Raw genomic sequence first — 12,569 nt, 5'->3', positions numbered from 1 at the left:
ATGTTGAATAGGATTCTTTTTCCACCAAATAATAGTAGTAATAAAATAAATAAAAATAGTACTAGGAAAAGTTTTTCCTTCGTTCCTTACTTGGCTGCATCTAAATACAAAGCCTTTTGCCAGTTCTCCAGCACGTGGTATTTCTTCTTTGTTATTTTTAAGACAGTGCAATTCATCTTAGCCCTTTAGTAGGCAATAAAAATTGCCTCAGATAATTACTAGCTGATGAAATTGTAAGCACTGAAATAGCAAAATATAATTTAATGTGAACAGTGGTTAAAAAGCAAACTGATTATATAATAGAACCATTCAAAAAAGCTATTATGGTCTGTAGGGTATACCCAGAGTTATTATTGTATTGATCATTATTATATATCAACAAAATAATGCAATAACTATGTGCTGTGGAAATCAACCCATTAACAATTTATTTTTTTAAGAATGGTAAACTTGCCATTTTAAAGGACCATCTGCCACTCTCCTCTGAAGCATAATCACTCAATAAAAACAATAGAGTTTTTATTTGTTTATAAGTGCTGGAACTTCAAGAATTCTGTAAATGCATCTCCATGTAACTTTACAATAGTTCCCAATTCTCTTTTGATTATTCTGAAATATGCTTAAATGTTGTTTACTTATTGGTTGAGATATCTGTTCCAATTTTCAGGCTGGAATATGCAGTTAAATAGCTCTTTATGAGTTATGTCATTCCCTGAAGCTATGCTATAATGGAGATACTGATGTGACCTTAGATACAGAGGTCTGTCCAAGTGCATGATAATATTGCCTGAAAGGATTGTTGCTATTTTCAAGTGGGTGCTAATGTTTTTTTTCCTATCTGTTTCAGCCTATCCGGTTGTCCTCTGAATGCACAAGCCATAAAAAAGGGCAAAATTTCGGAAGAGTTAATGACTATCAAGCTTAAAGCAAGTGGTGGTAAGGAGATGTAAAAGACAATGCCATTTATTCAGATAAAAGGGCCTGGACTCCCATTTATACTCGGGCTCCTTGATGCCATTCTGGCATTAATTGTCAACCCTTTCAGTTGTCTTTAGCAATAACTAAACTTGAATAACAAAAATCTTCGCATGAAAGATTATAAAATTCTACTCATTTACAGCATGATAATTCAACATTTGGGAATATGATCTTTTATCTCAGAATATTATTATTTTTTTTTAATTTGGAGATGCTCTTATGTTGTAATTAGTAATAAATTATTAGTTACAGATCAGAAGAGCTAGCTGATGTTGGCTAGTCATTAGACTAACGTAGAAGGGAGATAAATTGCATGCGGAAGTTGACTTCTCTTCTTAACTTTAATACTATGTGTTTCTGTGCAGTGCTTTGAAAATTTTGCTAACCCATATAGAAAGAGTAAAGGAACAACTACCAAATAGATATAAGGGGAAATGTGTAGGAATTTGCTTTCTTATAAAACATGCTTTAGAAACCTTGGCATTGTGCCAGGATGAAAGGAACTTGCCTTTATGCTTCCAATAGCTGAACAAAACAGTTGTGCTACATTGGGCAAATGATTTTGCTTTCATGTGCATCTCTGTCCACATTATCTGTGGGGGAGGAATTGCTACTGACAGATTTCCCAAGTTGATTCCCCAGCAGACTCAGTTCAGGGCTGTAGATTTTAAAAAAGAAACAGTCCTGGTATTTTTTTTAAAGGTGGAATTGGTTTCAGAATGATAGTGAGCAGAAAGACAGACATGTATTGCCAGCAGCTGTAGGTAGTTGCTCAATATTTTTCAGAACACGACTTTACTAAAGATCCAAAGATAATTTTCTTCCCTACTTAACTTGTGGGGATGTAAATGTCCTCCTTTCTTCTTTTTTTCTACAATGTTTTTTAGCTGTTGGTATCATTCACATTTCACACATACCTAAGGCTGTGATCCAGGAAATTATTCCACATAGAATTTTGCCCCCACATATTTTTTTGAAAGATCAGAAACAGGTAATAAGCAAACAAACAAACAAACAAAATAAATAAATTGTAAATGCCCCCTCAGATTTTATGATATACTTTCCTCCTCCCAAGTATTTGTGAAAGTTTTTCCTTTCTCTGGCTAGTTTGTGGTTGCATGTTAAGCTGGAAAAAAGAACTGTCAAATACAAAAACTCAGAGAGCAATAATTTTCCCTTAGATGTTTCAGCTCATATAAAGGTTTTACAGCTAGAAAACAATTTTCTCAATAAAAGCAAAGTAAGAGGCAAATTAAAGAGCAATAATTTGATCAAAAGCCTGTTGTCTCCCTCTTGTTCAGTAACAGGTAGCACTGTTTGTTACTTGTATATCCATTTAGACGTGAACACTTTACATTTGATATTGATATTTTCAACTATTTGCAGGTATTGAGAGTGATGAAGAAATCAGACATTTGGATGAAGAAATCAAAGAACTGAATGAATCCAATCTTAAAATTGAAGCTGACATGATGAAACTTCAAACCCAGGTATGACATCAAAACCAAAGTTTTAGTTTTTCTTGTACTATGGTTAAAAGCATACTCTTCACTCTGTAGCATTTAAAATGCAACAATCCCAAATACCTTTTTGCCAAGTTTTTTTAATCTGTTTTCTGTAAGTAAGTAGCAGGTTCCTGGGAATTATTATGAAGATCTAGTGAGTGATAGGTTGATGGCAGTTTAGAGCTAATCTTGGCTACCAGAGAAACCATATTTACCAAATAAAACATTCGTTTTCCTTTGTTGACCAAACCTCTCTTAAACATACCACAGAGAATCCCATGACTACGGTAAGAACCGGGGCTAGAGAAGTCATCAGGAGCCCACTCTGACTCTTACTACATGTTAGTTTTGTTGTTTTGTACTTAAGGAAACCTCCCTAACTCAGTTCACTTACTGACAGCTACTCGAATAGTTCGAATTTTGCCTCCAGGCAACAGTTTGTAAAGAATGGATGCCTCTTGTTAACTGGTAGGGCAGATTAGTTGAAGGGGAAGCTGTGGAAACGTCATTCACTCTCATTCTTCCGTAAACTAGCAAGATGGCATTAGCCTCCAGGTGCCGACTGTGGTTCTATGGAGAATGTTCCTCCACAGAGGGACTTCTGCATGCACCTGAGGGTTCACCTGGGTAAATCAGGTTGAAATAAGAGCTTAATATTTTAGGAACAATAAGATTTTTAGAGAATAATTCCTAAATAAGAACAGATCTGGTAACAGAATGCAAGTCTAAACTGATCCAGAGCAGAGTGCAGCCACACCCCTCTGCATTTGCAGAATGCTCTCAGTGCTGATTCATGCTGTTTTTATAATACCCAGAGAGTGTATAGTCTAAACACAGGTGAAGTTTATGCCACCTGCACTGAGTCTAAATGCAACCCTACTGCAATGGTTGTATCCATCCCAAACCGAATAGCAGTGAGGTTTCTTTCAGTGTTTCTGGACGCTGCTTTCAGTTCTCTCTGTTTGAACAGAGATGGCCTAATTTATGCAGCTAGCTTTCTCCTCTGAATTACTGAAGATTGATTAGCAAAGCCTGAAATACATCTGAAGCAATGTGCTTGCTACAGGGCTTTGCTCTATCCCCTTTTAATCTCCCCAGATCAGATAATTTGCTGCCTGGAGCACACTCCATAGGACAGGCCTCAGGGGTGCATGCAGGCAAACAGGGTTCCTCTCCCTGAGGGCAGTCTGGGTGTGTGACGAAGGAGACTAAACTGACCAAAACAAGGAGAGATTTAAGTAGTGCGGAGAGATGTCATCCTAAGGAGGAGAGAATGGGCCTAACGCTTGCAGATGTGCTCTTGCACTGTGCCTTTCAGGGCCATGGGCAGCCATTGCAGTGGCTGCATTGGGTGAAGCATCAGGCCCTGCCATTGCGCCCTTCAGTTTTTCAGCAAACTTTTGACATATAAACTTTCATGGCTCAATATGTGCCTTCTGCTCTCATGCAGAAATTATACCATTTCACTACCTCAGGTGCATTTTTATGCTGTTTTTAAACATCTGGTGTTTCTATTTTGTTCCTCAGAGATCTCAGCAATCACACACTCAGCCTCTCAATTTCCTTCCTGCTTGATTTTTCTCCCACTGATTCCATCACATTCCATTCCATCCATTCCATTGATTTTTTTTTTTTCTTGCTAACCCAGGCAGCTTGCAGCTCTACCCTCCACTTAGCAGTGAGACAGGGAGGTAGCATAACAACTAAAAGCTGTGTCATGGACATTGTGGGCAACCAGCAGAGAATGCTTTAAGAGCAGGACAGCATTGCAAACATCAGCCTCCTTACTCCTCCCTTCCACCATCCCTGAGGCCACACTCTCCATCCCAGTATGTCCCTTTTCCCCTCTGACCTCATTTCCCTGCTCAAAGTGCTCTCCAGTGCTTCACTGACACAGGGTTTCTCTGTGAACCCACAGCAAAGTCCATTGATTCAGTGAACCCAACTTGCTGTGATTATTCTATGGAGCGGTTATATCCATCCTGTAGAAAGTGCCTGAGTTTCAGACCCACAGTGTGACAATGTGACTGCCAGTTTGGGCTCAGCACTACCACAGTTCTGTTTGTGTGATTGTAGATGTCTGTGTTTTTCTAGATCACATCTATGGAGACCAACCTGAAAACAATAGAAGAAGAGAACAAACTCATAGAGCAGAACAATGAGAGCCTGTTGAAGGAGCTAGCTGGTTTAAGCCAAGCCCTCATCTCCAGCCTTGCTGACATTCAGCTTCCACAGATGGTAAGACCACAGCCAGTGGCTTCACACCTTCTTTGAGATTGTATTGCCAGCACCTGAAGCAGATGCGCATGCTCAGGGACCGACGGGAGCACTATAGCTGCATTAGCAGAGCTCTGCTTAGCCTAACTTACTCCATGGAGATGCTGGATCTTGGACTCTGCTTGATATCAGACTCAGCTGCTTCCAGGACTGAGCCAACACTGGCGTTTCCACCCTGCACAAGCTTTTACTCCACCCCTCCCCAGCTCAGTGTCCCCCTACAGAAGGTGTGAAAGTTCCACACTGAGAATCTGTCTTTACTCTTAGATCAGAATTTTGACCTGTTTCTCTGAGCTCAGTGCTGTGATCTTTTTAAGGCCAACAAAACTCCGCCTCTGAAAAACTCCATGTTCTATATGTCATCCAAACACAGGCCAAATCCACCAAGGTAGTTAGGTAGTTAAGTCTGCAGAAATACAGTCTCTTTTCCTATTCTCAAGAAGGGAAATTAGGTAAGGACAATTACAGGGATGTCAACCATAATCCCAGAGCCTCGATAGATAGGTCTCAATAGAAAAGCAATTTATACTGAAGATAATATCTCCGAACGTTTTCTTGCCTGGAATGTGCTTGAATGCCCCCAACACATGAAAATCCCTCAATTTCTACAATCCCTCTATTATCTTGGATGACTGCTGTGTTTATGACTTCTCCCCAGTTGCCATTGTCAGTGCTTTTCTATGCTTTGGAATTGGGTGTTTGTGTTCCTTTGGCCTTCATTTTATCTGCTACAATTATAATCTGTTTTGTCTCCATTTAGGGGCCAATCAGTGAGCAGAATTTCGAAGCATATGTAAATACACTCACAGACATGTACAGCAATCTGGAACGGGACTATTCCCCCGAATGCAAAGCTCTGCTGGAAAGTATCAAACAGGCAGTGAAGGGCATCCATGTGTAGGATGTGAAAGCTGCTGGGCAACAGAAATTACTTAACAGCAGTAAACTCCAGATGGATCTGTTAGGAGTTCATGTACTGCTAAGGGGTGTAGGTTGCCATGCTGCATCTACAATTGCAACATTGCACTAATTTTTTCCCAGCTGACATAAAAAAAGAATAAAAACACAACAGACTATTTGTATTAACAGCAATGCACTCTGTTAGTATATTATATTTATTTCAGTACAATTTCTTTTTTTCTTCTTTTGCACTCAGTTTTTGTAAAGTGAATGTAAAAAGTGTGTGTGACTATTTTTTTATATTTTTTATTTATTTCTAATCAAAGAGTTGTTTTTTTTTTTTTTATCTTTTAACAGCATTTTTGCGGCCTGCCATATTTTTACAAGTGTGTTTATTAATTTATTTTCCAATGGGATTTTAAATAGACTGAAAGTTATACTGTAAATTAAATAACTTGCTGGGTTTGTACAGGAAGAAAAAAAGCTATGAGAGTAACAAATGACGGAACTGTGGTTCTAGTTTTATTTTCCTCACATCCTGCTTTTTTATAATGGCTTTTTATCAAAAATGGGTTTGCAGTAACATGAGATGTGAAGATGCATGGACTGAGAAGATAAATGGTGCCCACTAGTGGGGAACTCGGGCTCTTAAAAGCACAGTATGCTGGAAAACAGTGTGTTAAAGAATACGTTAGCAATAATGAAATATAGCAATCAGCAAAGCACTTGACTTGGCTGTGTGATTTAGCCTATGCGAATGATTATTTAAAATGTTTCAAGAGAACTTCAGATTTATTTTACCACTGCAGTTTTTTTCAGAGTTAGCTTACAGAGGGAAATGACAATTATCTCTAAACAAGAACGATAATTTGATAGGACTGGTACTCTTTTAGTACAATATGTTGAGATTTTAACCAAGTGACCAGTATTGCTATGGATTTGGAACCGAAAAATGCAAACACATCCCAAGCCGAAGAATTTGTACATAATGAATCAAACACATCTCCCCTGAAATGGCATTCAATACTGGTTTGAACTTAACAGCAGTGAAGAAGGCAGCAGTCTGGAGAGGAATATTACTCCAGCTCAGTGGTGTTGCCCTTCTCACTGAACGAACGGTAGCAACACAGTGATTGGTTTCTCCCATCCTTATTCACCAAGACTAGTCTGATACTGGGTCGGTTGCCAGTCCTTCAGTAGGGTACCAGGCGCTACAGGACGTCCAGGCACAGGGGAAGGGGACACGCAGCTGTTCAGAGCAGCTCATGCATGCCTCCCTCGCTGGTTAGCCTGGGCTTGGAGTTTCTGAATCTGTCAGAAATTAGCGGTTGCTATAACCGAGGCAATGTCTATTTCAGGGATTGTAAGTAATTAAACATTGTTTCAGAAGTTTTTTTTATATTTATTTTTTTTAAGAAAAAGGTATAAACAACCAGCTAAACTGCCTTTTTTGTATGCACACACACCTCATGTGCATATGTGCCTCAGTGTAAATGTATACATGGATCTAGCGTGCGTTTAATTTTTCCGTGCTATAATGAAAGTGTTTATTTTTATTAGCCTCATTTATATTTAGATTGAATATGATGGCATTCACAGGCTTGACATGTACAATTATATTATTACTGTTCCTGCACAAAAGAACTATTCAGAAGTGAGTAAACTCTCATGCACTGTGGTCACTGTTCTGCATTAGGTGGAGCTTGCTTTTTTGTTTGAGAGTTGATTCAACTCTCATATACTAGTTTAGACAGGGGGAAATGTATGTTCTTAGGAGCTGTGTTTATTTTTAAATCAGTTTTTCAAAAACTACCATATGTGCTGTCTAATATAAATAGGAAGACACCAAACAAAAATTTGCTATTAAAGTTATTGTACTCGCTGAAAAAAAAATCAAAAAGCGAACATTTGTTATACTTGTTAAATGCATACAAAATGAGTTCACTCATTACAAAGACTAAAATTTAATTTACTAAATATTTTAACAAATTTGTTATATATTTTATTTAAGTAAAAAAAAAAATCTCTTACCTATGTATTTATTATTATGATTTACTCTGGCTTCAGGTTAATTTATCTGTGTTTGGTTGTTTGCTCAGGATGTTCTGTGAAGTATGTTTGTATTTATTTGCCTCCCTTGTACTTGATGTGTTTTGTAATGTGCACTGATTTTTTTTTCTTTTCATTTTTCTTTTTTTTTGTGTGTGTTTAAATGCATTTATGAGCTACACTGTAAATTAGATCTTTTGTAAAGAGCAATGATGTATGCATTTTTTAATTTGGAGTAGTTTGTATACTGTTTCTTCATACAATTAATATTTCTTACATCAAAGCAACAAAATTGTGTTCTGTGCTGTACATTTGGTGTATGGTAGGAAATAAAATTGATAATGAAACATTGCAGTAAGTTTGTTGGTTATTTTAGCCTCTAGATGCAGACTTGTATTACACATTCTTAACTGCACCTGGCACTATACAATGTGTCAGATGTTTTACTTGCTTTGTGTACAAAACGTGTCATCCCTGTAAGTAAATTTCTGGTATCAGTAATTTAATTAGTGTTTTACTTTGTCAATTTGAAGTAAGGAGAAAAGTGGAACTGCTTAAGAGATCCTTTTCATTTTTGAAGGAAAAAAGAAAAAAAATGAAAATAATCACTGCATTATTTATTGCATTCTTTTTTTGGCAGTTGTAGACATCATTTACACTGATAAAGTACAGGATTTGTGCTGACCTTTAACAGCTGCTAAATTATGTTTAAACATAAAAGCCATTGTAAAGTTTCCAGCAGTTTGGAACCACCCACAGTTCCCGTGCAATTTTCCCTGAGATTTGCAGTGTTTATACATTGCAGAAATAAAAATCTACTGCTTTTAGAAAGATGATACTTCCAGTACCTAAAGGACTTTCTTTTTTTGCACTGCTAGTTGTATTGAAAACAAGCTATTTTCATTTAGAATTCATGCTGATGACTTCAGGAACATTTCTTGTTTCAGATTCCAACTTCCCATGGATAGATCAAGAATAATTTTCTTCAGAAAATATGGCAAATTTAAAGCTGATAAAGCAGCTGGTCATTATGTATTTGAGTAGATGTTGCTAGATGAACCAAAATGGACTCTAGAAAAAATGACATGGTCAGCATTCAAATATACCAGATCAAGAATAATTGTTCTATAACTATGCCTGTAAGAGGCAGGGAGGTGCTTACTTCAGTAAAAATATATAAATGCCATTAGTTGAAATAATTGGAATCGAATTGAAGCTCCAAATATCCAAGAGAAGGAAGGGGAGTAAGTTCAGTCAATATATGCTTGTCCTATCAGCTCCAGAGGTCTATATCCTGTCTCTTAACTGCTCATAGCAAAGGTTTTTGAGACTATAGTGTCGAAATCAGATTCTGTTTTCTACTGCAATCATATTTCCATTTACTAATTAAGCACCTCTTCTTTCCTGCTGGCTTATCATATCTATCTAGTTACATTATGGCTTTTCCACTCAGAGATCCTTCATCCTACTCATATTGTACCTTTTTTTTTTTTTTTTTTTTTTTTTTATGAGTTTCTTATTTCCTTGATTGGAATATGTGATCTTGCAATGATGCAGAGTCAGGACAAAAGGCATATCCTTCCTCTCTTCTTGGGCAATTTATTCTAACTTCCTCAGCATTTATCTCATAAAGTTTGCATTATGATTTGTGCAGCTGCATTTCTTGGATGTTTCTCGGAGATCTGCAGCTGACAAAGTCCTTTGTTCATCTCGCTTGAGTTGCTGTGGGATGATAGATAAAGCTCCATGTAGCTACTGTGTAATGTAGGACAGTGACCCAGTTTCAGTACCTTTCAGTATCTCATTCTGGCTTGGTTTTCTTCTGTCTCTTTTGCTCTAGTGAGTTTTAGACAGCCTAGCTCACACATAATTTCATAAAGGATTAGCCTGATTTCCTGTCTGACTTCATGGTACAAATTGCTTCAATTGCGTTTTTGTTCATAACAAATGTTCCCACAGATATTGTCCAAGTATTTCTCAGGAATTTTCAGCTATGGGATAACACTTGCTATTTAAATTGCTGTTTTTTCCCTCTGAAATTATTGCTGCATGAGATTTTTCCAAACTAGATCAGTGATTTTGGTGCCCAGCTTCAGATCTCTTTGAAGGGGCCACATTTTTAGAAGCTGGAGGCTCAGCTATTTTTGCCAAGCAGGGACTTTTCCAAATTCCCTTCTTATGGCCAATCCAGATTACACAGCATCCAAAAATTCTCAGCAGGTACTTGTACCCATCCCCAGTATTGAAGAGTAAAACATCCCTTATGTTACACAAAGCCTAATTCTAATTCCTACCAAGCTCCTCTTTCAATGTCCATACACAACATTTTTAAAGTTCTGAAGGAAAGCAATAAGAAAAAACGATGGACCAAATCTCATTCCTTATTTAACTGAAGTTAGCATCTGTCCAAACAGTTCCCTGTCGTTGTTACTGAAGCTGGAGATGCGGCTTAGAGTCCATGGCATGCAATCTTCTTTAATTACAATCGTATGTATAATCGCTATGCACTCCCTGATTATTTCTGACACAGTAGTCAAAATCTGGATTAGGAACCAGATTCTACATTGATTTCAAATTTGTTGGAATGAAATTCATGTGATCCTTTAGAAGCAGGAAGAATTTAGTTACTTCAGGAGTTAATTGCACAGAACTGGGAAACAGTTGCTTTTTTTTTTTTTCATCCTGATATCTGTTTAATGCATGTTAAGGAAGGAAAGAAGGTTTTAAAAATCTCGTGAAAATCTACTGGGAAAATGTGTGTAAATCAAATTCCTTCAGAGAAAAGCACAGCACTATCTCCTCAGGCTGAAAAGCCCAGCTCTTTGTACAGAAGTGCTGCATGTGGGACTTCAGTGCTGACTGCTGTGAGTGAGAGTCCTGTACATTCAGCAGTCAGACGAGGAAATGGCAGCTTGGGAAGCTATCCCTAGGGCTCAGCCTTTTGAGTAATATGGGCTGTGTTTGATGAAAGATATCTGCAACACCACACTGTATATCAAATGTCTTGATTGCAGTCATTATAAATAACTAATCCGGTGGTTTTTCAGGATGCTGAATGGTACCAGTGAAGTCATTCAAATCTACTGCATCCAGGTAAGTTCCTGTGCTCATCAGAAGTGGCTCAGCATTGTACTCTGCAGGCTCAGAACAAATCTCCACATTTGATTTAAAACTCTACTTTATCACTACTTACACACAGCCCATCATCTATGCTTTTCCTCTTTTTATTCTTTTTCTCTTAAGGCATTAACAGAGTCTACATTTTATTCCTATGATTGGTATATTTGAATATATCTTCCAGCCAGCACTGCTGCTCAGGCTGCAACTACATTTTCAAAATAGAGAAATCAAGTTTCAAAACAACTGAAGTAAGGACTATAAAAGCATAAGCATTTTTGTTTGAGATAATGCATCTCATATGGATTTAGTGTAAAATCAGCTGATTGCTACAAGAGTAAAATGATTCACTGTAAGAAGGAGCGGAGGGAAGCTCAGCTGCTCCATGCGCACATTGGCAAGGACATGAATCACAGCCTAGCCTGTCAGCAGCAGCCTATGCAAGCTCAGACAGAAAGGTGCACCTCTCATGCCTGGTGTGGTGTCAAAGGATGTGAGCACTACAAGTCTTACACATGAATGTAAATATTTGAGCTAGGCAGGCAATCAGGGATTCTTGCTTTTGCAATCATTGTGACAGCAACACAGGACACAGAACAGACATTATAGAATCATAGAATCCTTTGAGTCAGAAGGGACTCTTAAAGGTCATCTAGTCCAACTCTGCTGCAATGAACAGGGGCACTTACACCTAGATCAGGTTGCTGAGAGCCCCGTTGATCCTTATCTTGAGTGCATCTAGGGACGGAGCCTCCACTCTTCTGGACAACCAGTGGCAGAGAGTTCTCACTTTAGTGTGAGAAATTTGTTCCTTACATCCAGTCTAAATCTCCTCTCTTTTAGGCTGAACCAATGTCTCCTTGTTCTATCACAAGAGTCTTTCCCCTTCTTTCTTATAACCCACCTTTAGAAACTGAAAGGCCACTCTCAGGTCTCTCTGGAGCCTTCTCTTCTCCAGACTGAATAGCCTCAGCTCTCAGCCTGTCCACGTAGGAGAGGTGTTCCATCTTTTGGATAATTTGTGTGGCTCTCCTCTGGACTCACTCCAACAACTCCCTAAAAGAATGACACCTAACGGTGCCAGGCTGCAACACCTCTGCTCTGTACAGAGCCACTTTGGCTTCCAAACGTGAGTCTTTTCCTGTTTTTTAAAATATATGAATATATATATATATGTATACACACACACTTTTAGTCTTGCTGTTGTGTCACAGCATAGAGAGAGAGTAGGAGTGTGATACTAGCTCTGCCAGCATGATCTCCTTCCTGGGTTCGGTTGGGGAGTGGTGGTGGGGAGGAATTCGGGCACTTGCTGTGAAGCCTCCTCCCCACCCTGTGAGCACCCACACGCAGCAGGCTGCAGTCACACTTTCCAGCACGTTCCTCAACCTGGCCCCAGTCTTGGCCTTGGCCAGGCAGCCCTTCCTCTGCAAGAGGCTTAAATCTCCATTCCCCATCTTGGGAGCACTTGTGATGCCCTTTCTATACCCAGATTAGAGGACATTGTCGCAGTGCGTATGAGGCCTCACAGATAAGGCTCTGTATGAGCTCCAGCAGCATCCAAACACAACAGCATGGCTTTCGCGTCTAGCCTGTGGGATCAGAGTTTATTTCCCCAATGCAGGCAGCTTTGCACTGCCTTCCTGTTAATTAAAGTATTGATTACAATACCTCACTGTTTACACGCAAGATTTTGCATGGTCTTGGCCATTCACATGCAAATGAACTTGTAAGCCTTTCTGT

General features: G+C 38.6%; 1 protein-coding gene across 1 annotated transcript in view; it reads left to right on the top strand.

Moving 5' to 3' along the window:
- The window catches only part of ST18 (ST18 C2H2C-type zinc finger transcription factor), a 168,249-nt gene extending 160,077 nt beyond the window's left edge, over positions 1 to 8,172 (top strand). Inside the window, exons 19-22 of the mRNA XM_085221091.1 lie at positions 848 to 936; positions 2,365 to 2,468; positions 4,578 to 4,721; positions 5,521 to 8,172. Coding sequence (XP_085077217.1) covers positions 848 to 936; positions 2,365 to 2,468; positions 4,578 to 4,721; positions 5,521 to 5,661 — 478 coding nt within the window. The 3' untranslated portion in view covers positions 5,662 to 8,172. The remainder of the gene's footprint in view (positions 1 to 847; positions 937 to 2,364; positions 2,469 to 4,577; positions 4,722 to 5,520) is intronic.
- Positions 8,173 to 12,569: the final 4,397 nt, after the last annotated feature.

The sequence above is a fragment of the Meleagris gallopavo genome, chromosome 3 (assembly GCF_905368555.1).
Source record: "Meleagris gallopavo chromosome 3, MGAL_WU_HG_1.1, whole genome shotgun sequence".
In the NCBI taxonomy this organism is placed as follows: Eukaryota; Metazoa; Chordata; class Aves; order Galliformes; family Phasianidae; genus Meleagris; species Meleagris gallopavo.
The sequence above is the reverse complement of the archived record's forward strand: the minus strand, read 5'-3'. Positions and strand labels throughout refer to the sequence as shown.